Consider the following 24,104-nt stretch of genomic DNA (forward strand, 5'->3'; position numbering starts at 1 on the left):
GCAACCTGTTTCAACACTTAGTTTCTGTCTTACAGTTCTCACAGAGACCTGTCATTTACTATGTAAGCCTTGCTCTGAAATAAATTATCCGAATTCCTCACTTTGTACTTGGCTCATTTAAATCCCATCTTCCATAACCTATCCCACACTCCTAATTAGTCTAGATCTCATTGTAACATCGCTGTCCATAACACCACCAAAACTGGAATTTTCTGATTGGCTGCCGGTGACTCGTTCCGCAGGGGTCAGTATTGAGACCACTTCTCTTCACAGTACATGTCAAAGATTTACATGTTTGAATTGTTTTTGTGGTCCAGGTTGTAGATGATACAAAGGAAGGTGCCTTGATGGGTAGTGATGAAGAAGCAGGCAGTGTGCAAGAGGACTGGGAAACACTTGGAGACTGGGCAAAGAAGTGGCAGATGGAATATTGTGTTTGTAATTATATGGTCATTCACTTTGGTAGAAGGAACAAATGTATGGACAATCTTCTAAACAAGAAGAAAATTCAAAAATCAGAGGAGCAAAGGGACTTTGGAGTTCTTGTGCAGGATTCCCTGAAGGTTAATTTTGTAAGTGCTAAGGAATGAAAATGCAATATCAACTATGCATTTAAAGAGGACTAGAATAAAAGAGAAAGGATGTGATGCTGAGGATTTATAAGGTATTGTTCAAATTGCACTTTGAGTACTAAGAGCAATTTTGGACCCTTTATCTAAGGAAGGATGTGCTGGCATTGAAGGTGGTCCAGAGTCCAACAATGATTCTGGGAATGAAAGAGCTAACATATGAGGAGTATTTATTTGATGGTTCTGAGCCTGTACTTGGAGTTTAGAAGAATGAGGAGGGATCTAATTGAAAGGCCTAGATGGAGTGGATGTGGAGAGGATGTTTCCTGTAGAAATGTAGCAGACATCCCACCTCTGCCGGAAGTTCTGAGAGTCTCCCGCATATTGATATTGGCTCGCTGACACCTGGAAATTATATACAATATCCCAGAAATAGATTTTTTTGAGAGGGAGAGCGAGCATGCTAATTGGTCTCTTTTCGTGCTAAGAGTGATCCCCAACCACTAGGTCGTGAGGAAACAATATGATTTGATGATATGTGTTAGCTGCATCTTTCCTTATTCCCTGTCATGCCCACTGTTGAATGCACGCGAGGTCATCAGTGACCCAAGACGTGCAAAGGAATGGGTCCGTGACCCATTTGTGAATGCCTCCGGTGAATTATCCATGTCAGCACGGGAAAAAGATCAACTCCTCAAGCTTGCAAATGACGACGGACTGAAAAGTATGTTTGACACAACATCTCTGCCAGCATTCTGGATCAAAGTCAAGGCTGAATATCCTGAGATAGCCACGAAAGCACTGAAAATGTTGCTTCCATTTCCAACATATTTCTGCAAAGTAGAGTTTTCTGCAATGAATGCAACAAAAACTAAATTGCAGAATAGACTGGACATAAGGAACCACCTCCGAGTATCGCTGTCTCCCATCACCCCTCGATGGGACCATGTTGTTGCAGGAAAACAAGCCCAGGGCTCCCACTGATTCAGCGATATTGGTGTGTTGCAATGATTTTATATGTTCATATGAGGAAAATATGTGCTGTGTGTTTAATATCCAAATGTTACTTAAAATGTTATGATGCTATTGACTTATAAGTGACTTATAATTCAGTGGTCCCTAACCTCCAGGCTGTGAAGAATACAGCGGTGGCTGGAGTGCACCCAGGACTTCTTTAAGAAAAAAGCCGAAATAAACAGCTAATTGATTAGGTGCCGATTGCATCGTCTCTGATCTGGGCCGACATTTACGTGCCAGTCGGCACCTAATCAATTAGCTCCTTTATTTCGGCTTTTTTCTTAAAGATGTGCTGGGTGCGTTCTGGCTACAGCTGTACCGCTGCATTCTTCGTGGCCCGGAGGTTTGGGACCACTATTATAATTGACTTATCACAACATTCATGCAAGGAAAATATGTGCCGTGTGTTTAATATTAAATTTGTTAGATAAACCCCTTTAGAAACAACTTACAAGTGACTTATACTTGACTTATCACCTATATTCCAGTCGTGTTTAACACCCACTCCCCCCCACCTTTTGGCTGGTCCGCAAGAATATTGTCAATATTAAACTGGTCCACAGTGCAAAAAATGTTGGGGACCCCTGATTTAAACTAGCTGACTGGCTGCTAACGAGCTACGCTATTGATGTCCTACGTGATGAGGCCAAACTCCCTGTAGACTTGCTTAAAGTTGTAATAGAATAAACATGATAATATAAGTACATATTTAATGTCATTTTGCTGCATATACCCAACTTGGTTTACAGATTAGACAAAATCACAAAACAAAGTATTACATACACCCTTGGAGGTCGACGGGGTGGGGGGGGTATATTGAGATGCGGGGGTGTGGGTGTGCTACCTCCCTGAAATCCTGAAATGGTGGTGCTACCTCCCTGAAATGAGTTTTTGCAGGGTGGGATGTCTGACATAGAAATGTAGAAAATATGGAAAACCTACAGCACAATACAGGCCCTTCGGCCCACAAAGCTGTGCCGAACATGTCCTTACCTTAGAGTCACCTAGGCTTACCCATAGCCCTCTATTTTTCTAAGCTCCAAGTATCCATCCAGGAGTCTCTTAAAAGACCCTATTGTCTCTGCTTCCACCACTGCCACCAGCAGCCCATTCCATGCACTCACCACTCTCTGCATAAAAAAAATCTCCTCTGTACCTACTTCCAAGCACCTTAAAACTATGACCTCTGGTGCTCGCCATTTCAGCCCTGGGAAAAAGCCTCTGGCTATCCACACAATCAATGCCTCCCATTATCTTGTACACCTCTATCAGGTCACCTCTCATCCTCTGTTGCTCCAAGGTTGAATCTTGGACCAGAGGGCGTAGCCTCAGAACAGAAGGAAGCCCATTAATACAGGGGTTAGGAGGGATTTCTTCAGCAAAAGGTTGGTAAATCTGTGGAATTCATTGCCATAGATGGCTGTGGAGTCCAAATCATTGATTATATTTAAAGTGGAGGTTGATAGGTTCTTGATTTGTCAGGGCTTTGAAGGTTATGGGGAGCAGGCAGGAGAATAGGTTTGAGAGAGATAATAATCAGCCATGATGAAATCACAAAATAGAATCAATGGACTGAATGGCCTGATTCTATCCCTATATCTGATGGTGTCATTTTCAAATTGATTATTCATTTCATTTACATTGTTACCCAAACCATGAATGCACGTGACAAACAACAGAGCACAGATCCCTGCAGCCCACCACTGGTCACGGGCCCCCAATCTGACGGGGAAGTGACGATGCAAATGGCCCACAGATGCAGGAGAGCAGACATTTCAGAGCGTCATGGCGTTGGAAGCAGGTTATACAATGTAAGGCTACAGAGAGATTTATATTTATCACAGCCCCTCTTTATTTAGTATTCCTCTGTAAATTCACCCCTACCTTCCTGAGCTCAAGAACAAACAGTCCCACTCTATTCTAGTCTCCTCTTGTAACTGCAGCCCTCCAGTAACATCCTTGTGAATGTTTTATGCACCAATTGCAGCTGAATCACATTGTTCCTGTAGCTTGGTGACCAGAACTGCACACAATACCCAAGTGCAATCTCACCAACATTTTATATAGTTGTAATACAACATCCCGACTCTTGTACTCATTATCCTAACCAATGATGGGAAGTGAGCCAGTTGCTTTCTTTGCCATATTGTCCACCTACATCTGCACTTTTAGGAATTGCACCCACCGGTCTCTCTGTTCCGCAATGCTCTCCAGGACACTGCTCATCACTCTGTAATCTTCTGTCCTGGTTTAACCTACCAAAAGGTTAAACTTTAGTTTTGTCTGAATTAAATTCCAGCTGTCATTTCCATGCCTATTTGCACAACGGATGTTTATCTTCTTGTAGTTTAGAGAATCTTTGTCATTGTCCATCATACCATCAATGATGGTGTCATCTGCAAAGTAGACCCAGCACAGATCCCTGCCACACACCACTGAGCACAGGCTACCAATCTGAAAACAGTAATGTACGGATATAAAAAGGGCCAGAGAGGTAGACTGGAAGAGATCATGTGTGAGTTTGCCAGCATGGAAGAGGGAGTGACGGGATGAGGACCAAGGAGTATATAAGCCCGAGAATGAGAATGGGAAATCTGAGGCAGGGAAATGTTTTAGAGTATAATGCATCAAGATTCAAGATAAGATAGAATTCCCCTGTGGAATTTGGAAATGTTTAAGAAAGAAATTGTCTGATTTTTCAATGTATTTTGAGAGTGTTGTTTGTATTTAAGCGATTATGACTGTAAGTGGGAAAAAAACTGTGCTTAAATACTTTGAACTACATAATTAAATGCAACTTCCACCATCTCCAAAGGGATCCTACCACCAAACACAACTTTACCTCCCACCCCCTCCACATTCTGCAGGGATCACTACCTCTGTGATCCCTTGTCCATTCGTCCCAAATCCCCACCCCCCCACTAATGTCCCTCTGGGATTTTATCCCCGGAAGTGGCCAAAGTGCTATATCTGTCCATCCACCTCTTCCCTTACCTCCATTCAGGACCCCAAAGGGTTCCTCCAGGTGTGACAACACTTCACCTGTGAATCTACTGGGGTTGTCTATTGTATCCAATGTTCCGAATGCAGCCTCCTCAACTTTGGTGGCACCCATCATAAATTGGGGTACTGCTTGTCGAGCACCTCAGCTTTATCTGCCAAAAGTGAAATGAACCTGTGTCCCAAAATTCCATTTACATTTTCCATTCCCAACCCGACATGTTGGTTCCATGGCCTTCTCTTGTGCCACAATGAGGCCACCCTCAGAGTGAAGGAGCAACACCTTATATTCCGTCTGAGTAGCCTCTATGGTATGAATTCAGATTTCTCCTTCTGGTGAAAAAAAATACTCTCCATCTCTCCTCTTCTTCTATTCCCCACTCTGGGTTCTTATCTCTTCTCAGCTGCCTATCATCTCCCTCTGCTGCCCCTCCTCCTTCCCTTTTTCCTATGGTGCACTCTCCTTTCTTCAGTGGTTGGAAAAGTGTTGGAGTCTATTATTAACGATGAGGTTTCAGGATACTTGGAGACTAATGATAAAATAAGTCAAAGTTAACAAATGCGTAGGGATCTCATTGAAACCTTCTGAATGTTGAAAGGTCTCGATAGGGTGGATGTAGAGAGGATGTTTCCTATGGTAGGGCTATCCAGAACATGAGTGCACAGCCTCAAAATTGAGAGTAACATTTTAGAACAGAGGTAAAGAGGATTTTTTTTAGCCAGAGAGTAGAGCATCTGTGGAATACTCTGCCACAGACTGTGATGGAGACCATAAGGCAGAAGTTGACCGTTTCCTGATTGGTCAGGGTATCAAAGTATATGGTGAGATGGCAGGTGTATGGCGTTGAGAAGGATCTGGGATCAGATGGAGCAGACACGTGTGCTGAATGGCCTAATTCTGCTCCTATGTCTTATGGTCTTATCAGATTGTTTCATCTCCAGCCCTTGACTATTCCTACCCACCTGGCTATCCTTCTTCCCCTCCTCCCACCTTTTTATTTTTGCCCCTTTCCCCTTCCTTTCCAATCCTGAAGAAGGGTCTCAGCCCAAAACATCGACTGTTTGTTCTTTTCCATGGATGACGCCTGACCTGTGTAGTTCCTCCAGCATTTTGTGTATATTGTTTTGGATTTCTAGCATCTGCAGAATTTCTTGTGTTTATTATTTTAAACTACTTTGTTAGCTGGAAGTATCTTCACCTTGGTAGGAAGAGGGGACCCACCCCTCAAATAGTGGGGATTGGGAGCTAAACAGAACAAACAGGCAAGTAAACTAGTCTTTGAAGATTGGGTCATTACAGTATTATCTCCCTTTAGTGAGAGTGTTCATGGCTATTAATATATAATTGGTCTTAAAGTCTTCACTTGAAGTTCATGGTCAGAAACCCCAATACCATCACATAACTCAGGTCTTCAATTCCCACCATCACTCTTCTAAATCCTTTTTTGCACTCTTTTAAAATTAATTACACTGTGGCTCTAATGAGGGTGGCTAAAGCTGCATAACATATTCTGGGTGTGGACTCATCAATGTCTGACACAAAAAAGAACATCACATTCCAGCTCCTGTGCTAATCATCTTTGCTGATGGAGGCCAGTGTACCAAATACTTTCATCCCTATCCTGTCCATCTGTGATGCCTGTTTTGTGGAAGTTTCAGGAAGGAAAGATTTAAAATTGCAGGCAACCAGGTTTCAATTCCTGCTGTTGCCAGTGAGGAGTTTATTCATCCTCTGGTGCTCCGGTTTCAAAGACCTTCACAGTCCAAAGACCTACCAGTTGGTAGGTTAATGGGATAATTTACAATGACTAATGATTAGGCTGGGATTAAATGGTGGATTGCTGTCCAGTTTGGCTGAAGGGGCTGTAGAGACCTTTTCGGTGCTGTATATCAATAAATCCAAACGTTGTGTCCTGACAGAACAGAGTGCAGACACTGTACAGTCACACACTGAATCAAACCTTTAGAAACTGATCTTCTTTCTGCAGTGCTTTCTGAGTGTGGATGTTCAGGAAGGCAACCGTTCCTCAGCTGACTTACACAATTGACCAAAGTTCCTTTTTCATTCTTTCTGTTAGTTTAAGAGAGTGATGGGAAGGATACAGTTGGTCAGCTCCACAGGTTAAGGCTGTAAACTGGGGCAGGGTAGTGTTGGGGGAATTAGTTACTAGCCAAGGTCGATTTGGAGAGCCTGTAAGAAAGAAAATGAATGAATCGCAAGCGGACGGCAAGTGTCTGGGAACAGAATGTTCCTGTTGGGTGAAGGGTAATCTGGCAGATTCAGGGAACCTTGGCAAATGTGAGATAATGAGGTTCGGGTTTGGAAAAACAAAGAAAACATACACTTCATTCAGGAGGTTGGCATCAATCCAATCATTTTCTGGCTACTAAAAGATTCAGAATACTCTGAGGAAGGAAACCAGGAGGGACTATGAGCTGGATCTGGCAGGTAAGGTTCAGGAATCTCCAAAGAGGTTCTCCTGTTGTCTTAAGAGTAAAAGGGTAGTTAGGGAGAGATTGAGATCTTGAGCCGCGGGAGGTGGGTGAGTTTTGTAACTGATATTTTCCCTCAAAGTTTATTAAGGAGAAAAATATGGCTCAAGATGGAAGATGGAAACAAGAGGAGATGTTACTGTGTTGGAAATCTACAACTAACATGCGAGGAGAGAGTAAAACCTGTGTTGGGAACTGCTCCGGGCCCGCAGTTTGTGCCGTGACTATGCTGATATGAACGGTGTGTCAAAGAGAGAGTTCAAAAGCCCGACGCCTCAGATTGGAGGTCACTGTCAAGTCAAGTCAATGCAAGTTTATTGTCATTAACAATATATACATATACACACAGTGAAACGAGAGAGGGTTTCACCAAACTCGAGTGTAAAGCACCGTATACACAGCACATAACTTATGAAAGTAATGATGAAATCTAGAGATGGGTTACACATTAGTAAACAAACTAAAGCGCATAAATTAAAAATTGTAAGATACAGAGCAGATAACCAGTGATATTTGAATGCGTTGCGGCTGTGTTTCTGAGTCCGATCACGTCGCCACATTTCGCCGTCCCTGTTGTGGAAAATAAAAAGATTTCCCTGTCACGGGATGGCCCAGTTCCCCAGCTTAGTCCCGAAGTGGGAATAACCGCATTTCTTTAGTTAGTTTCAATATTTCAGTCGGAAAACTACGAACATGCCAGCGGCCGCGGGAGAGAACGACATTAGTGCAGCAGTTAAACTGGTTTATATGAAAACCTTTGCCTCGAATTCGGACCAAACTTGCTTTACAGCAAAGACTCTGGCCTCGGACACAAACAGAGGGCTGTCTGGGTGATAGGAGTGCCCGATTTTAATTGGAATGGGGATGTTTTTGAGGAGAAAGAAACACAGAGAGACAGAGTGGCCAGGAGCTGATGACATGGTGTCTCCGCCCCGTCCGCTCGCTGCCTTTAAATTGCTCGGCACCGCCGCCTCTCTCTTCATTTCTCACTCAGTTCTGAGTTTTGAGAGAGTTTGTGCAGAGTTGCCGACATGACCGAGACCGCAGCTGCTGAAGTGGCTCCTCCACCGGCGCCTGCCGCTGCAACCAAGGCTCCCAAGAAGAAGAAGGCGGCCGCCCGGACCAAGCCAGCCGGTCCCAAACTGGGCGAACAGATCGACAAGATTGTGGCGGATTGCCGCAGTCCCCGAGGGGTGTCCATAGTCGCGATAAAGAAAGAGTTGTCTGCCAACGGCGTCGATGTGGAAAAGCTCAAAAGTCAGATCAAGATGGTCATTAAAAGGAAATTGGAAAGCGGCTCCCTGATTCACACCAAGGGCGCAGGTGCCTCCGGCTCCTTGAAGGCCGCTAAAAAGGACAGTGGCGCGAAAATCGTGAAAAAAACGAAGAAACCAGCGGCCAAGACATCTCAGACCAAGAAGCCAGCGATCAAGAAAACTGCGGCCAAGAAAGCAGCTAAGAAATCTCCCGCCAAGAAACAAAGTGTTAAGAAACCGACGGCTAAAAAAGCGGCTGCTAAGAAACCAGCGGCCAAGAAGGCTGCGCAGAAGACCAAGAGCCCCAAGAAGATCGCAGCCCCGAAGGTGAAGGCGCCCAAAAAGCCGGCAAAACCCAAACCGAAGGCAAAATCCGTGAAAGCCAAGAAGACAGCGGCCAAAAAATAAATAAAAATACACATTTTAAACACCTGAAACCAACGGCTCTTTTAAGAGCCACTCAGATTTTCCACGAAAGGGCTAGAAAACTTACGGTTGTATAAAGGTCGGGAGGCAACTGGAAGATAGAGGTCTCTCTGCTTTATTTCTCTGACGCCGTCTCCTTAGCTTCCCTCCGTCTCGCGGGCAGGTCAAAACGGTGTGTGTAAAAGGAGACCGCGGTTTGCCATTGAGCAGCGACTTGGAGACAGAACACATAACAAATTTAAATATTGGGTTGTACTAAATGATTTTGTAGATCTATCGAGCAGCATTTCATTTCAGTGTTGATTCCTGTCGTCCTTTTGAAAACTTTTTGCAGCTGTTTTCAGGAAAAGTAATTTAGTAAATGAATGTATTAAAATCGATTTAAATCCTTTACTTCAAGAAGCTAATCAGTAAAAATGCAAGCATTCAGCTAACCGATTAAAGCTGAAATTTGATAATTCATGATTTTGTTGTAAGAAAACTGGGTGCTGTTGAAACAAAATTTTCTTTTGTTTACTCTTGGAATTGGCGGGCGATTTGAAATTGAACTGGCATCTAATAACTGCAGTCAGATTGGCTAAATTCTGACCAGTCGCAAGTTTCCATATTTGGTCACAGCTAAAATGCCCCACCTCCCACCGCCACCAGCACTGGCCAGCTTCAAACTGGTGATAGAAAAGCAGCCATTCAGAACGCTAATACTCTGTAATAGACATCTCTCGTACAACCAATCACTGAGTGGGGCGGTCCATCATCGACTCTTTAAAACCCAGTTCCCGAGTCTCTGCCGACACTGCAATCCCGGTATTTGAAATTATTTTTAGACTGCTGAAGGAGAATGGCCCGAACCAAACAAACGGCGCGCAAGTCAACTGGTGGGAAAGCTCCCCGCAAGCAGCTGGCGACTAAAGCGGCGCGGAAGAGCGCTCCAGCCACGGGCGGAGTGAAGAAGCCTCACCGCTATCGGCCCGGCACCGTGGCTCTGAGGGAGATCCGGCGCTACCAGAAATCCACCGAGCTGCTCATCCGCAAACTGCCCTTCCAACGCCTGGTGCGAGAAATCGCTCAGGACTTCAAGACCGACCTGCGCTTCCAGAGCTCGGCCGTCATGGCTCTGCAAGAGGCCAGTGAAGCTTACCTCGTGGGGCTCTTTGAGGACACCAACCTGTGCGCCATCCACGCCAAGCGAGTCACCATCATGCCCAAAGACATCCAGTTGGCCCGCCGCATCCGCGGAGAGCGCGCCTGAATCCGGCCTCCGCACCAAGCACAACAAAAGGCTCTTTTAAGAGCCACCAATCCGACAGTGGAAAGGGCTGTCACTTCTTTCAGACCGCCACACCATTCCTCTGATATAACCTCTCCCTCACCGTCAGCGCGTGTTCCTGTCCCACATATCTGTCGTGTACTAATGTTTTCTTGTGGCAAGATTTCCAGGGATTTGTGGTTACTACTGTTATCGAGAATGGGCTTTGGTAAATGCAGTCTTAACTTTTAGTACCCAGTCTTATTTCTAGTCGATTCCAGGATAGTTTCACGAGGACACAGTGGTCTGTTGGTGCTGTCATTCCGGTTCTTTCACACGACTAACTTTTTTTTACCCGTTGCAAACTGGCCTTAGCCCGCAGTTTGATAAGAGAGACCAATGATGACGTTTATTTACAGACGCAATGAGAATATAAAGTGGATTGGTTTTTGGGAGTTAAATTGTCAGGAATAAAGCAGGCCATTTAGGCTGATACTGAGAAATTATTCCTTCTCGAATTAATCAGTCAATGCATATTATTGCTGACTACGGTTGTTACTGTTACGGAGAATAGGTTTAATAAATGCAGCTTTCCAGTTCTATTTCTAGTGGAGTCCATAAAACAGGAGTAGAATCTGGCCCATCGAGTCTGCTCATTCATTCATTCATGGCTGATCGTTTTTGCTTGCTCCTCTCAACCCCAGTTCCCGAGTCAATGATAGGTTCACGGGGGACAAGTCTGCGGACGCTGGAATTCCGGTTCTTTCACAGAACAACTTTTTTTTTCACGTTACAAACTCTCCTTAGACAGCAGTTTGCCAAGAGGGACCAGTGCATAATCTGATGAAGTTTCTACCAAGACCGAACACAAATTAATGAGTCAAAACATATGATTGTAGGCTACGGATCAATAACTTTTTTGGCTGGCTTTTCAGGTTATCTGGGGAACTGACAGTTATCAAAGGCGCTTTTCTTTCTGCTATCTGTTCTTTGGCAAATAAGACTTATTACGCTCACCGGAAGAGACTGCGAATTTGATCTCCAGACCCTTGGGGAGTTAATAGGGTATCAATGATTTCTTTTGTATTATGCATTGATTACAAAAGATTTAGATGATGTTGTGTTACATATAGCTCTGCTGCCCCTCAGTTTTGAGATGTCTGGGTGTTATTCATGCCCAGGCTTTACATCTGTGTTTTGGTGTAGTTAGGTCTTCCGTTTCTTCTCTGCGGGAAGAAGTGGGTCAAATGTCATTGCATTTGCAAAGATTGAAGATGGTTGTGAATTATTGGCTAGACTTCAGTGGTCGTGTGGATGATCATCCAACTCAGAAAGAATCTTCATCCAATTGATAGATTGGAACTTCAGGTTTGCAAGACTTGCTGTTTTGGGTGGAAAGGAAATGATCAGATAACCTGGGACTATCCAATATGAGCATGCTCCTGCATGGCTTTATCCATTATTGTTCCCTGGCTATTTGCTTTACCTGCAGCACATTTGACTCTTCCGGGGAGGTTGTCAGAATTTGCTGGGTGTGTAAATGAAGAGCTGGTGGTTGCACTGTGGTGCTTCATCAATACGATGGAATGGTTCAATTGTTTACAGATGAGTCTAAAGGCCCAGTGTCTCATAACACCGGTGCTGCAGTATGTTCCAGCATTTCAGGTGTCAATTAGAAAAAGGTTATCTAATGAACTCCCAGTTTATATTATTAAAATGGTGGCAATCCTTCTTGTATTGCAGTGGATAGAGAATGTACAGGTAACTGTGTTGTTGTCTGTCCTGATTCCTTCTCTGTATTGCGTTGTCTTAAGGTGGGTTTATCCAATAGTTGTCCAGGTGTTTTGTTGGAAGTCAGCTGTAGTACTGAGGAATGTATGTCTGCTTTTCTGGGTCACAGCTCATGTCGGTCTGTATGGAAGTGAAGTAGTTGATAGGTTGGCTAAACAATCCATGAAGGGTAGTGCTCTTGATAACGATAATCCACTAAGTAAGAGAGAGGCAAAGGTTTTAAATAAGGATCATGTTCTCTCAATCTATGGAATTTGTTGCCATGGGTGTCAGTGGAGGCCAAGTCATTGGGTGTATTTAAGGCAGAGATTGATATGTATCTGAGTAGCCAGGGCATCAAAGGTTCTGGTGAGAAGGCGGGGGAGTGGGACTAAATGGGAGAATGGATCAGCTCATGATAAAACAGCAGAGCAGACTCGATGGGCCAAATGGCTGACTTCTGCTCCTTTCTCTTATGGTCTTATGGAATTAATCTGACAGGGACTGTGGAACATTCAATTGAAGGGGAGACATTTATATGAAATTCAGAAAAAAAAATATTAATTCACTATAGAGGAGGTGAGGGCCCAGAAGGGAAGAAGTTACAATTAAACTGGTTTAAATGCCATAAGACATAGGAACAGAAAAAAGTCATTTGGCCCATCGAGTGTTCTCCACCGTGGCTGATCCATTTCCCTCTCTGCCCCAATCTCCTGCTTTTTCCCTGTAAAACATCAGGGCTTGACCAATCAAATATCTATCAAGCTCTTCCTTAAATATACCCAATCACTTTGCCTCCACAGTCACTTGTGGCAATGAATTCCACTGACTCACCACTCTCTAGCTAAATGCATTTATTTTCATCTTTGTTCTGAATGGACATCCCTCTATTTTAAAGCTGTGACCACTGGCCTCAGACTCCCACACCATAGTAAATATTCTCTCCTCATTCACTTTATTGAGACCTTTCTACATTTGATAGGTTTCAATGAGGTCACCCCTCATTTTTTGGAATTGAAGTAAGTAGAAGCCCAGAGCATTCAAACAGTCTTCATATGTCAAAGCCTTTCTATCCTGGACACATTTTCATGAACTTTCTTTGATTCTTCCACAATGTCAGCACATCCTTTCTGAGATAAGATCCCCAAAACTACTACAAATGAGACCTTATCGGTGTCTTATAAAACCTCAACATTACATTCTTGCTTTTAAATTCTTGTCCTCCTGAAATGAATGCTAAGATTGCATTTGCCTTCTTCACTGCCGACTCAACAAGCAAACTAACCTTTAATGGATCCTTCATGAGAACTCCCAAGTCCCTCTTCCTCACAGATTTCTGAATTTTCTCTCCAATTTGAAGCAGTGTACACTTTTATTTCTTCAACAGAGTACATTACCATACAATTCCCAAATCTGTATTCCATCTGCCACTTCTTCGCTCATTCTCCAAATTTGTTTAAGTCCTTCTGTAGACTCCTTGCTTCCACAGCACTACCTGCTCCTCCACCTATCTTTATATCATCCACAGACTTAGCAAAAGGCCCTCAATTCCATCATCTGAATCATTGACATATAGTGTAAAAAGGTGTTCCAACACAGACCTCTGTGGAACCACACTAATCACTGGCAGCACTCCAGAAAAGTCTCCTTTTATTCATACATTTTGCCTCCTGCCAATCTGCCTATGCTCTATCCACACCAGTATCTTTTTTTCGTAATATCATGGGGGGTGGGGGTCATCTTGTTCAGCAGCCTCAAGGGTGGAACCTTGTCAAAGGCGTCTGAAAATCTAAATACATAACATTCATCAATTCTCCTTTGTTTATTCTGTTTGTTATCTCTTCAAAGAATTCCAACAGATTTTCCCTGAAGGAAACCATCCTGTCTTTGGCCGATTTTATCATGTGCTCGCAAGTATCCAACACCACAATCAACTCCAACATCATCCCATTCGCTATGGTCAGACTTACTGGCCAATGATTTCCTTTCCTCTGCATCTCTCACTTCTTGAAGAGCGAAGTGATTTTTGCAATTTTCCAGTCCTCCAGAACCATTCCAGAACCTACTGATTCTTGAAAGATCATTGCTAATGCCTCTACAATCTGTTCAAATGTTCTACCTGGCACTGGTTTATACTGATATTCAATCCTCAGGAAACTCAGCTTGTGTAGAAAAATTAAGTAACATAACAACTTTAATAACATTCTTCATCATGTAAAAACTTCCTCAGAAATCTTTTGCAGTGACAGCGAAATGCAGGCCCTTTACCCCGCACTCAGCATACCTGCAGAGCAGGCCTTCAACAGACACTGTGGGCGGCCCCGAAAAGAGCCTTTGGGTTCCTTGTTTCAGGTTCTGTCATTTCACTTGCTGGTGTGACAAGAATACACATCGATAAAGATGTTAGCTGTCTTGGGCTGGCACCAGTGGGATCAACTGTTGGTCTGCCACCTGCCTTCAGGGGAGAGAGAGATAAAGAAAACAATGGAGCAGCATTTGGAGATGTTAATGAAGGGAAGGAGAGCTGTCAAGATCGGCTCCCCCTTTGAACCCTGAACTGTTTGAAGTGATGGACAGGCGATACCCCAGCAGGGGGATAAAAAGGGGCAGGTTCGCTAAGGCAGGACACACACGACACCCCGAGGTAACGAGACCCTGGAAGTGGTGCGCCTCTCATAGTCGGTGGGAAGCTTTTGGATGGCTGGTCGCGGGATCAGACCATAGACGCTCAGGGTGGAAAGGCACGATCGGTGGGAACCTGGTGTGTGTCCACCCTTGCCTGGGTGCCGGGTTCACCGCAGGGAAACGATCGTATCTGGAAATGGAGGGGTCACGGTCGGTGACCTCAGATGACATCACAAAGGGCTCGCCTGAAAGCTGACTGCGAAGGTCTGTGTGGAAGCCGTTTTGAATATTCATTCGTTTTTGCTCTCTCTCTCCTCCCCCCCCTCCCCCCACTGTCCATCGCCACAGCAGTGCTTACTGCGAACTGAACTGAACTAAATTGAACTGAAGTTTGTATCACTTTGAAACTGGTCATTTACCCCTAGACAACGATAGAGCTTGATTGATCCTGTTATCTTAATTCTGTGTACATGTATGTTTATCATTGCTGAACTGTTGCATTCATTATCCTTTTGATTAGAGTACTGTGTTGCTTGTTTCTTTAATAAAACTTTCTTAGTTCTAGTAATCCAGACTCCAAATGAGTGATCCATTTCTGCTGGTTTGACAACCCAGTTACGGGGTACGTAACACTGGCTCCACCAGTTTTCTTGGGCAACAGTATGGCCTGGTTGTTGGGCAGCACCTCGCCCTGAGTGATGGTCACCTCTCCCAGCAGCTTGTTGAGCTCCTCGTTGTTGCGGACTGCCAGCTGCAGATGCCTGGGGATGATACGGATCTTTTTGTTGCCCCGGGCTGCGTTGCCGGCCAGCTTAAGGATTTCAGCCATCAGGTACTCGAGCACAGCAGCCAGATAGACCAAGGCTCCGGCACCCACCCACTCAGCATAGTTACCCTTTCTCAGAAGCCTGTGAACACGGCCGACCGGGAACTGAAGTCCGGTGCAGGACGAGCGAGACTTGGCCTTGGACTGAACTTTGCCGCCGGATTTTCCACATCCACTCATTTTCACAATATCAGCAATTTTTTTTCACGGAGAGGGAGGAAATGCTTCCGGGTCTCGTTATTCCTGTACCTTCAAGGGGAATGCAGTGAGACATTTATGATTAATGTAACAAGGGTTACTCTCATAGGATAGAGGAAATGAACCAATCAGAAAGCAGACTTACTTACCAATCAATATCAAACACAAAAGCGCGGAAAATAACTGTTACTCTCCTAAAAAATTGAAGAGTACCTGCCAAAAATCCTTTGTTCAAACATAATCTAAAATCAAGTCACTACAGTTCTGCTTGTCGACTTCTTCTCCGCATTCACCTATTACTAAAGTCCATCACTACTAATCGTTAAGTGTAGCTAATATTGCAGAAGAGTCTGGGGATTTAATTCTACGATTTCCTGGCTCAGATCAAAAATCGATTCTGAGCTTCATTTCCCGGTCAGTCCTTGTGTGTGAATTGCACCAGGTTATGAACGAACTCTGACTGTAGTTTTCACAAAATATTGGTGAAAGAACCACCTGGCATTGAAATGGGATTCAAAAATTACCAAAAATGGGACAGAAATTAATAAAGCACATACCCTAAGACAATCAAACGAGAAGGAACAGGAAATATCCACTTCACTGACACAATTTGTGATTACCGAGATGAAGTGATGAGAAGGAGGGGTCATGTTTCTATGTGTACAGCAATTAAACTGGATGAGAGATTAGGATAATACCAACCAGCGGACAGCATATTCTGATTAACATGAATAGGATTTGAATTGGCTCAAGGAGCAGCTCTGTTAGTGAAATACTGAGTGGCTCTTAAAAGAGCCTTTTGGTTTTCAGTTTGTTTTGGCAGCACTCTTCACTTGGAGCTGGTGTACTTGGTCACTGCCTTTGTCCCTTCCAATACAGCATGCTTGGCCAGCTCCCCAGGCAGCAGTAGGCGCACGGCGGTCTGGATCTCCGGGGAGCTGATGGTCGAATGCTTTTTGTAATGGGCTAGTCGGGAAGCCTCACCTGCAATGCATTCAATAATGTCATTCACAGATGAGTTCATGATGCTCATGGCCTTGGAAGAGATGCTGGTGTCGGGGTGAACTTGCTTCATCACTTTGTAGATATAGATGCAGTAACTCTCCTTCCTCAGCCCTCAGCCGCCTGCGCTTCTTGCCAGATTTGCCTGTTGGTTTCTGGAGCACTTTCTGAGCGCCCTTCTAGGGAGCAGGTTTCTGATCAGGCATTTCTTCAGTCAACTTGAGACCCAGAAATAAGTAGAATAATTTTCGGAGCCAAAATTAAATAGGCAGAACTGACAGCAGAATGGTAATAAGACATGGGGAATCTGAGCATATTTCATTAGCTGATGGAAGAGATGACTCTCCCATCGAATTTATTTCGAACAATCCAATCCGTTAACTGGTTATCAGAAGGAACAAATTGAAATCGCTCACTCCACCAACAGAAACCGCACACATTCAGTTTGACTAACAGTGCGGACTGGGAACCTTGCCAACCAGAGAGAGTTGGGGTTGAAATTACACAAAGGAAAACAGAAAATATAGATGCACATGGAATAAGAACACATTCTGATGGCAAGTTGAAAGTAAATTTATTATTAAAGTCCAAATGACCTGATTTGGTCCAACCAAGCAGAATTAACTGCCAAGAAGGCCCACCAGCACCCTTACTTCCTGAGAAAACTGAAGAAATTTGGCCTGTCCCCTAAAACCCTCACTAATTTTTATAGATGCACTGTAGAAAACATTCTTCTAGGGTGCATCACAACTGGTATGGAAGTTGTCCTGTCCAAGACCGAAAGAAGCTGCAGAAGATCGTGAACACAGCGGAGCACATCACACAAACCAATCTTCCATCCTTGGACTCACTTTACACCGCACGCTGTCGGAGCAGTGCTGCCAGGATAATCAAGGGCATGACCCACCCAGCCAACACACTTTTCATCCTTCTTCCCGCCGGAAAAAGGCTCAGGAGCTTGAAGACTCATATGGCCAGATTTGGGAACAGCTTCTTTCCAACTGTGATAAGACTGCTGAACGGATCCTGACCCGGATCTGGGCTGTACCCTCCAAATATCCAGACCTGCCTCTCGGTTTTTTCGCGCTACCTTACTTTCCATTTTTCTATTTTCTATTTATGATTTATAATTCAAGTTTTTATATTTATAAATTTTTACTATTTTTAATATTTAATATTTGTAATCCAGGGAGTGGGAAGCGCAGAATCAAATATCGCTGTGATGATTATATGTTCTAGTATCAATTGTTTGGTGACAATAAAGTATATGTCACTATCAACAAGCATAATTTATTTTCTTCCAGGCATATTCAATAACTCCACAACAGAATTCTAACCATAATAAAATAAATGGGAGACCGTATCAATTTGGGCATTCAACCAGTGTGCAAAAGGCATGAAATGTGCAAATACAAAAAGAAATAATAATATTATACAAATAAGCAATATACCTTGAGAACTGGAGGTGAAGAGCCTTTGTAAGTGAGACGTTTGTGGAAACGTTTCAATGATGAAGGAATTTATCCTCTTTGTTTCAAGAGATGGATGGTTGAGGGATAATAACCATTCCTGAAACTGATGGTCTGAGTCCTGATGTTCTTTTATCTTCCTCCTGCTTGCAGTAGTGAGATGAGAGCATATCCTAGGTGGTGGTGGGGGGAACCCGAAGATGGATACTGATTTTTCTAATGGAACTAATATTGAGTTTTGCCATTCCAAGTGGTCAATGCAGTTTCCACGAACACATCTGTAGAAGTTTATAGCATATGAAATATTTTAATATAGAAAATGAAACATAGAACATAGAAGAATACAGCACAGGAACAGACCATTCGACTAACAATGTTGTGCCAAACCAGCTGAAAGGCAAATCAAAAACACCCAAAGACTAATCCCTCCTACCTACACCATGTCCATATCCCTCCATCTTCCTTACAACGATCACGAAAATGCCTCCACAATTTCTTCAGTAACCTCTTTCAGCACCCTGGGGTGTTTCCCATCTGGTGCAATGACTTACCTACCTTCAGACCTTTCAGTTTCCCAAGAATCTTCTCCCAAGCACTGGCAGCTTCATACACATCTGCCCCTTGACACCATCAGACTTCTGACGTACTGTTAGTTAGTGCCTTCCACAGTGAAGACATAAGCAAAACATATTCAGTTCATCCACCATTTCCTTGTGCCCCATTATTACTTGTCCAGCATGATTTCACAGCAGTGTGATAACTACTCTCAACTCTCTTTTGCACTTTTCGTAACTGAAGAGACTTCTGGCATTCAATGTAATATTATTGGCTAGCTTACCTGCATATTCCATCTTTCCCTGCTTTATGACTTTTTAGTTACATTTTGTTGGGTTTTAAAAGCTTCCCAAAGTTTAACTTCCCATTAACTTTTGCTCAATTAGTTGCCTTCCCTTTGTTTCTTACGTTGGCTTTCACTTCTCTAGTCAGCCACAGATGTGTCATCCTGCCTTTAAAATATCTCCTCCTCTTTGGGATACTTATATCTTGCGTCTTCCAGATTTCTCCTAGAGATTCCAACTATTGCTGCTTAGTCTGTTATCCCTGCCAGTGTTCTTTTTCTATCAATTTTGCCCTGTTCCTCTCTTATGCTACTGAAATCTCCTTTACTCCACTGTAATATTGATGCATCTGACTTTATGTTCTCCTCAAATTGCAGGGCGAATTCCATCATTTTATGATCACTAACTAACACCACCTTAAACTATGCGCAAACCTAGCAATGCTCATCCCTTAGTGGGCTCAACCACAAACTTTGCTAAAAAAAAAAAGAATCTCATAGGCATTCCAGAAATTCCCAACCTGATTTTCCCAATCCACCTGCATATTGAACTCAGCCATAACTATTGCAACATTGCCCTTTTTGCATGTATTTTCTATGTGTCATTGTAATTTACAAACTATGTCTGTTTGGAGCCTGTATACAGGGAGTTGTATCTTTGTACTTCCTGAACTCTACCCTCAATACTTCATCCCCTGCCAGCCCAATGTCACCTCTTTCTAATCATTTGATTACGTATTTTTTTACGGACAGAGTCACACCACTCCCTTCGCCTACCTGCCTCTCTTTTAATACAATGTATATCCTCAGACATTAAGCTACCAGCTATAATCTACTTTTAGCTGTGATTCAGTGATGCCAACAATGGGCATATATGCCAATGTGTAAATGTGCTACAAGTTAATTTACATTATTCTATATACTGCATGCATTCAAATATAACACCTTCAGTCCTGTATTCACCCCTTCCAATTTTGTCCACCTTATGCATTGCAAGTCATCCTATTGACTACAATTTTGCTCTCTCATCAGCCCCTCCTTGCTAGCAGTCTGTCTACACACAGCCTCTATTTGAAAACCTACTACCTCATCCTCAGCACGATGACTCCAGTTCCCATCCCCCTGACAAATTAGTTTAAACCCTCCAGACCAACTCTAGTAAACCTGCCGGCACGGATATCAGTTCTTCTTGGGATCAGGTGTCACCCATCCCTTTCATAAATGTCGTACCTTCCCCAGAAGAGATTCTAATGATTGATAAATATGAACCACTGCACTAGTTCCTCAGCCACGTATTCACTTACCAAATCATCCTATCATCCTTAATAGTGTAACAGAAACTCTCGCAAGCAATATACTCAATGTTAACAGGCACTGTGTGTGTCAGCAGTCAGTCAAGCTAGTTTTATTTTCTCTGTCGATCAGCTCCCAAACGTTGCTGTTCAGTAATCCTTTGCTACACCCCCACTCATCATCATTACCCCTACCACTGTCTGGAGCCCCAAGCTCAGCACCTGTGCTGAGACAGCTCTGGTTTCAGACTCTGTTTCACTGAATTGGTCCCCCATTCTGCTTTCAGACTTTAGTAGACCGCGGTGTATTCTATCAACCCAGCTGTGTGAGACTCTGCACTTTCGAAGCAGTGAAACTGTCCCATGACAATGAATGAGCTGGTTTAGCAGGAGGTTAGTGACCAATATCAGTTTTCCTCAGCTAAGAAATTTGAGGGATGAAGAACATGGGGGACATAACTGAAGTCAGCTCGTTGTCATTTTCAGTCTGCAGAAATTCATATAGGAAATACAAGGGACACCTCTGTTGGGGATCCACCACCACAGAGAGAGTGGGGATGGTGAACAGCAAGAATGGATTAACAAGGACTGTTGGGGAACAGAAACACTGTCAGGGAGCAGCCGGGCTGAGTTGACTCCCTTCTGTACACTGTGGGTGTTGTAGATTCACTAGGTATCTGAGACAGAGTTTAAAGTAGAACTGATTTATTAGTCACAGATGCAGAATAAGAACATCAGATCCTATTAAACATCAACAGAAGAAATTCTTCCCATGCCCAGTGACCAGCTGTAGAACTGAGTGCAGCAATAATTGCAAAATTCAACACCAAAAGTCACTTCTGAACATGCCTCTGGATTCAACTACTGTAATGCTTAAATATCAAGCACGCAGCTGATTTAAACTTTTTCCTCGGTGCAAACTCAGTCTATCAGTGTGTCACAAAGAGGGATGAGTAAGTGAATCCCTTCCCATATTCAGAGCAGGTTGAATGGATTCTCCCGTGTGTGAATTCATTGACGCAGCTTCAGTTCAAATGAATGAGTGAATCCCTTTGCATAATCTGAGAAGGTGAGTGGTTTCTCTCCAAGGTGAACTCACTGGTATCTCTGTAGGTCAGATGAGCAAGTGAATCCCTTCCCACAGTCTGAAGAGGTGAATGGCCTCTCCCCAGTGTGAACTGACTGCTGACTCTGTAAATCAGATGACTGAGTGAATCTCTTCCTAGTCAAAACAGGTGAATGGCCTCTCCCCAGTATGACCGATGACCGAGTGAATCCCTTTTCACTTATAGAGCAGTTGAGAGGACTCTCCCTAGTGTGAACTCGCTGGTGTCTCTGTATGGTGGATAATTGTGTGAATCCCTTCTCACAGTCTGAGCAGGAGAAAGTCTCCTGTCCAGTATGAATTTGATGACGTACCTTCAGTTGAGATGACTGAGTGGGTCCCTTCCCACAGTCTGAACAAGTGAACAGCCTCTCCCCAAAGTGTCTCTGTAGGGCAGATTATTGAATAAATCCCTTCCCACAGTCTGAGCAGGTGAACAGCCTCCCCTCAGTGTAAACTCGCTGGCTGAATGAGTGAGTGAACCCTTCCCACACCACAGTTCTCCATGAATTTCCTGGCAATGCATCATGTCAGATGTCAGGCATAGTGAATCCCTTGCACAATAAATGCAGTTGAAGGACTGATCTCTTGTGAACTAATGCTGATGTGTTCTCAGTACATGGTCCCAGACAATTTTATTGAATTACAGAAGAAAACTTCATTTCACAGGCAAAGTATGTTCCCAGCTGGGGTGAAATAATTTGTGGTCTCCAAGTATCGATAACAGATATATTGACGTTACTACAGAAGTAACTGAAGTAGTGGTGACTATATGTATAATCAATATGATGGAATAGTTCCATTGTTTACAGAAGGTTCTAAACACAAAATAATCTACAAATGCTGTTGTCAAAGGAACACTCACAATGTGCTGGAGGAACTCAGCAGGTCAGTCAGCATCAGTTGAAAAGATTAGTCAACGTTTCTAGCCAAAACCTTTCGTCAGGACTGAAGGAAGAACTTTGGGGAGGTCAAGGTTCTAAAGGCCTAGTATCTCATAACATCAGTGCAGCTGTCTTTATCCCAGAATTTCAGGTGTTAGTAAAAGATTATCTAGTGATCTTTCAGCTTGTACTGTTGAAATGGCAGCAACCCTTCTTACCTTGCAGTGGATAGAGGATTTACAACATAACTGTGTTGTTATCTAGTCTGATTCCTTGGCCATACCGGTTTAAATGCCAGAAGACCATCAGATATACTGTAGGATCAGAATTAGGTCATTTGGTCCATCGAGTTTACTCTGCCATTTCATCATGGCTGATCCATTTCCCTCTCAGTCATAATCTCCTGGCTTCCCTTCGTAACCCTTTAGGCCTTGACTAATAAAAAAATCTCTCAACGTCTGCCTTAAATCCCTTAGCCTCCACGGCTGCCTGTGGCAAGCAATTCCACACATTCACCACTGTCTGGCTAACAGTATTCCCCCTCATCTCCCTTCTAAATAGATGTCCCTCTATTTTTTTTTACAAAACTATAAAAGTTTAATTTACACAAGTACACAAAGTGAAAACATTCACTTTGAATTGACTCTGAAAATAGTCGATTCCAGGGAGCCCACTGCTCCGGGAAATCACCCACTGTACCCATTGTGACCGCATGCTCACTCTCCAACGACAGCCGGGCACAAATGTATCCTCAGAAGAGGGGCAGGCAGTCGGTCCTGGGAGACTTTCCGCCACCTGAACCTGTGAATGGCCATCTTGGCCAGGCCCAGGAGCAAGCCCACCAGTAGATCCTCCTCACTGAGGAGCATAGGGCTGAGGTACAAGCAGAACCTGAGCAGCAGCCCCTTCAGATACTTAAACAAGGATGCAACTAGTCTTAAACTCCTCCAGGATAGGAAAATTTCTCATCATTTCTACTCTATCAAGGCCTTTTAACATTTGATATCTTTTAATGTGGTTTTCTCATTCTTCAGCATTCTAGTAAGTAGAGACTCAGAACCATCAAAAGCTCTTCATATGCCAAGTTCCAATCACAGAATTATTTTTGAATCTTCTTCCAACCTCTAAATATCAGCACACCTTTTCTTAGATAACGGTCCCTCAACTGCTCACTGTACTCAGTGAGGCCTTACCGATGCTTTATAAAGTCTCAACATTGCATTCTTGCTTTTATATTCTATTTTTCTGAAATAAGTGCCAATATTGCATTTGCCTTCCTCACCACTGACTCAAACTGCAAATTAACCTTTAGGAAATCCTGCACAATTTCTCACAAGGACGTCTGCACCTCAGATATTTTGATTTTTCCCCCATTTAGAAATAATCTATGCTTTTATTTTTTTTCTACGATAGTGCATAACCAAACACTTCCTGACACCATATTCAATCTGCTACTTCTTTGCCCATTCTCCTTATCTGTCTGTCCTTCTGCAGATAGTCTGCTTGTATCTCCACTTATCTTTGTATCATCCACAAACTTGGCACAAAGCCAACAATTGCATCATCCAGGTCATTGACATATAACGAGAGAAGCTGTCCTAATGCAGACACTTGTGGAACACTTGCCTCTTTATACATCTGAAGAAACTTTTGGTCTCCTCTTGATTATTATTGCTTAGTTTACCTTCGGATTCCATCATTATGACTCTATTTCACTTGTGTTGTTTTTTAAAAGATTTCCGATCCTCTAACCCCACTAGTTTTTGCTCCATTATACGCCCTCTCTTTGCCTTTTTTTTATGTTGGCTCTGACTTCCCTTGTTCCCCTTTAAATTGCAAAAACTGCAGGCTAGACTCCATTCGCAGTTTGAAAAGAGTAACGCATTAGTAACCTGACGCGGTTCATGCAATGACCGCGAACAGAAGCTGACAATCGATCTTTGAAAGAAATTGGCGAAATAAATCACCAGACACTGTTACAAAAATAGCTACACTTATGATAAATGTGGCGGAATTCAGTAATGGTTGATTGGGGAGACGAATTCGACAAAGAGACCTGCAATGATTTGATTTTAGATAAGGTTTAAA

At 43.4% G+C, this 24,104-nt stretch overlaps 3 protein-coding genes and 2 pseudogenes across 3 annotated transcripts; 3 read left to right on the forward strand and 2 right to left on the reverse strand.

Annotated features, from left to right (window-relative positions):
- Window positions 1–24,104, forward strand: part of LOC140189847 (histone H2AX-like) — an 836,563-nt pseudogene that overhangs the window by 811,808 nt on the left and 651 nt on the right.
- LOC140190084 (histone H1.5-like) lies at window positions 8,111–8,743 on the forward strand. The gene has a single exon (XM_072246552.1). The coding sequence runs from the start codon at window positions 8,111–8,113 to the stop codon at window positions 8,741–8,743; it is 633 nt and encodes a 210-aa protein (XP_072102653.1).
- Window positions 9,600–10,010, forward strand: LOC140189980 (histone H3). The gene has a single exon (XM_072246363.1). It carries the CDS (start codon window positions 9,600–9,602, stop codon window positions 10,008–10,010), a length of 411 nt encoding a protein of 136 aa, XP_072102464.1.
- On the reverse strand, window positions 11,192–15,408 carry LOC140189884 (histone H2A.J-like). The gene is made up of 2 exons (XM_072246223.1): window positions 15,022–15,408; window positions 11,192–11,233 (listed from the first exon to the last, which is right to left on the reverse strand). The coding sequence occupies exons 1-2, from the start codon at window positions 15,406–15,408 to the stop codon at window positions 11,192–11,194; spliced, it is 429 nt and encodes a 142-aa protein (XP_072102324.1).
- Window positions 16,256–16,634, reverse strand: LOC140189848 (histone H2B 1/2-like; annotated as a pseudogene).

Source organism: Mobula birostris, chromosome 29, assembly GCF_030028105.1.
Source record: "Mobula birostris isolate sMobBir1 chromosome 29, sMobBir1.hap1, whole genome shotgun sequence".
In the NCBI taxonomy this organism is placed as follows: Eukaryota; Metazoa; Chordata; class Chondrichthyes; order Myliobatiformes; family Myliobatidae; genus Mobula; species Mobula birostris.

What these genes read in the sequence shown, in the direction of transcription:
- LOC140190084 (XM_072246552.1), top strand. Translation starts at nt 8,111, where the DNA reads ATGACCGAGACCGCAGCTGCTGAAGTGGCTCCTCCACCGGCGCCTGCC.
- LOC140189980 (XM_072246363.1), top strand. Translation starts at nt 9,600, where the DNA reads ATGGCCCGAACCAAACAAACGGCGCGCAAGTCAACTGGTGGGAAAGCT.
- LOC140189884 (XM_072246223.1), bottom strand. Translation starts at nt 15,408, where the DNA reads ATGAGTGGATGTGGAAAATCCGGCGGCAAAGTTCAGTCCAAGGCCAAG. An exon ending in GAGCCAGTGTTACGTACCCC is followed by an intron (nt 11,234 to 15,021) that starts GTAACTGGGTTG and finishes TTCTTCCCGCAG; the next exon opens with AGAAGAAACGGAAGACCTAA.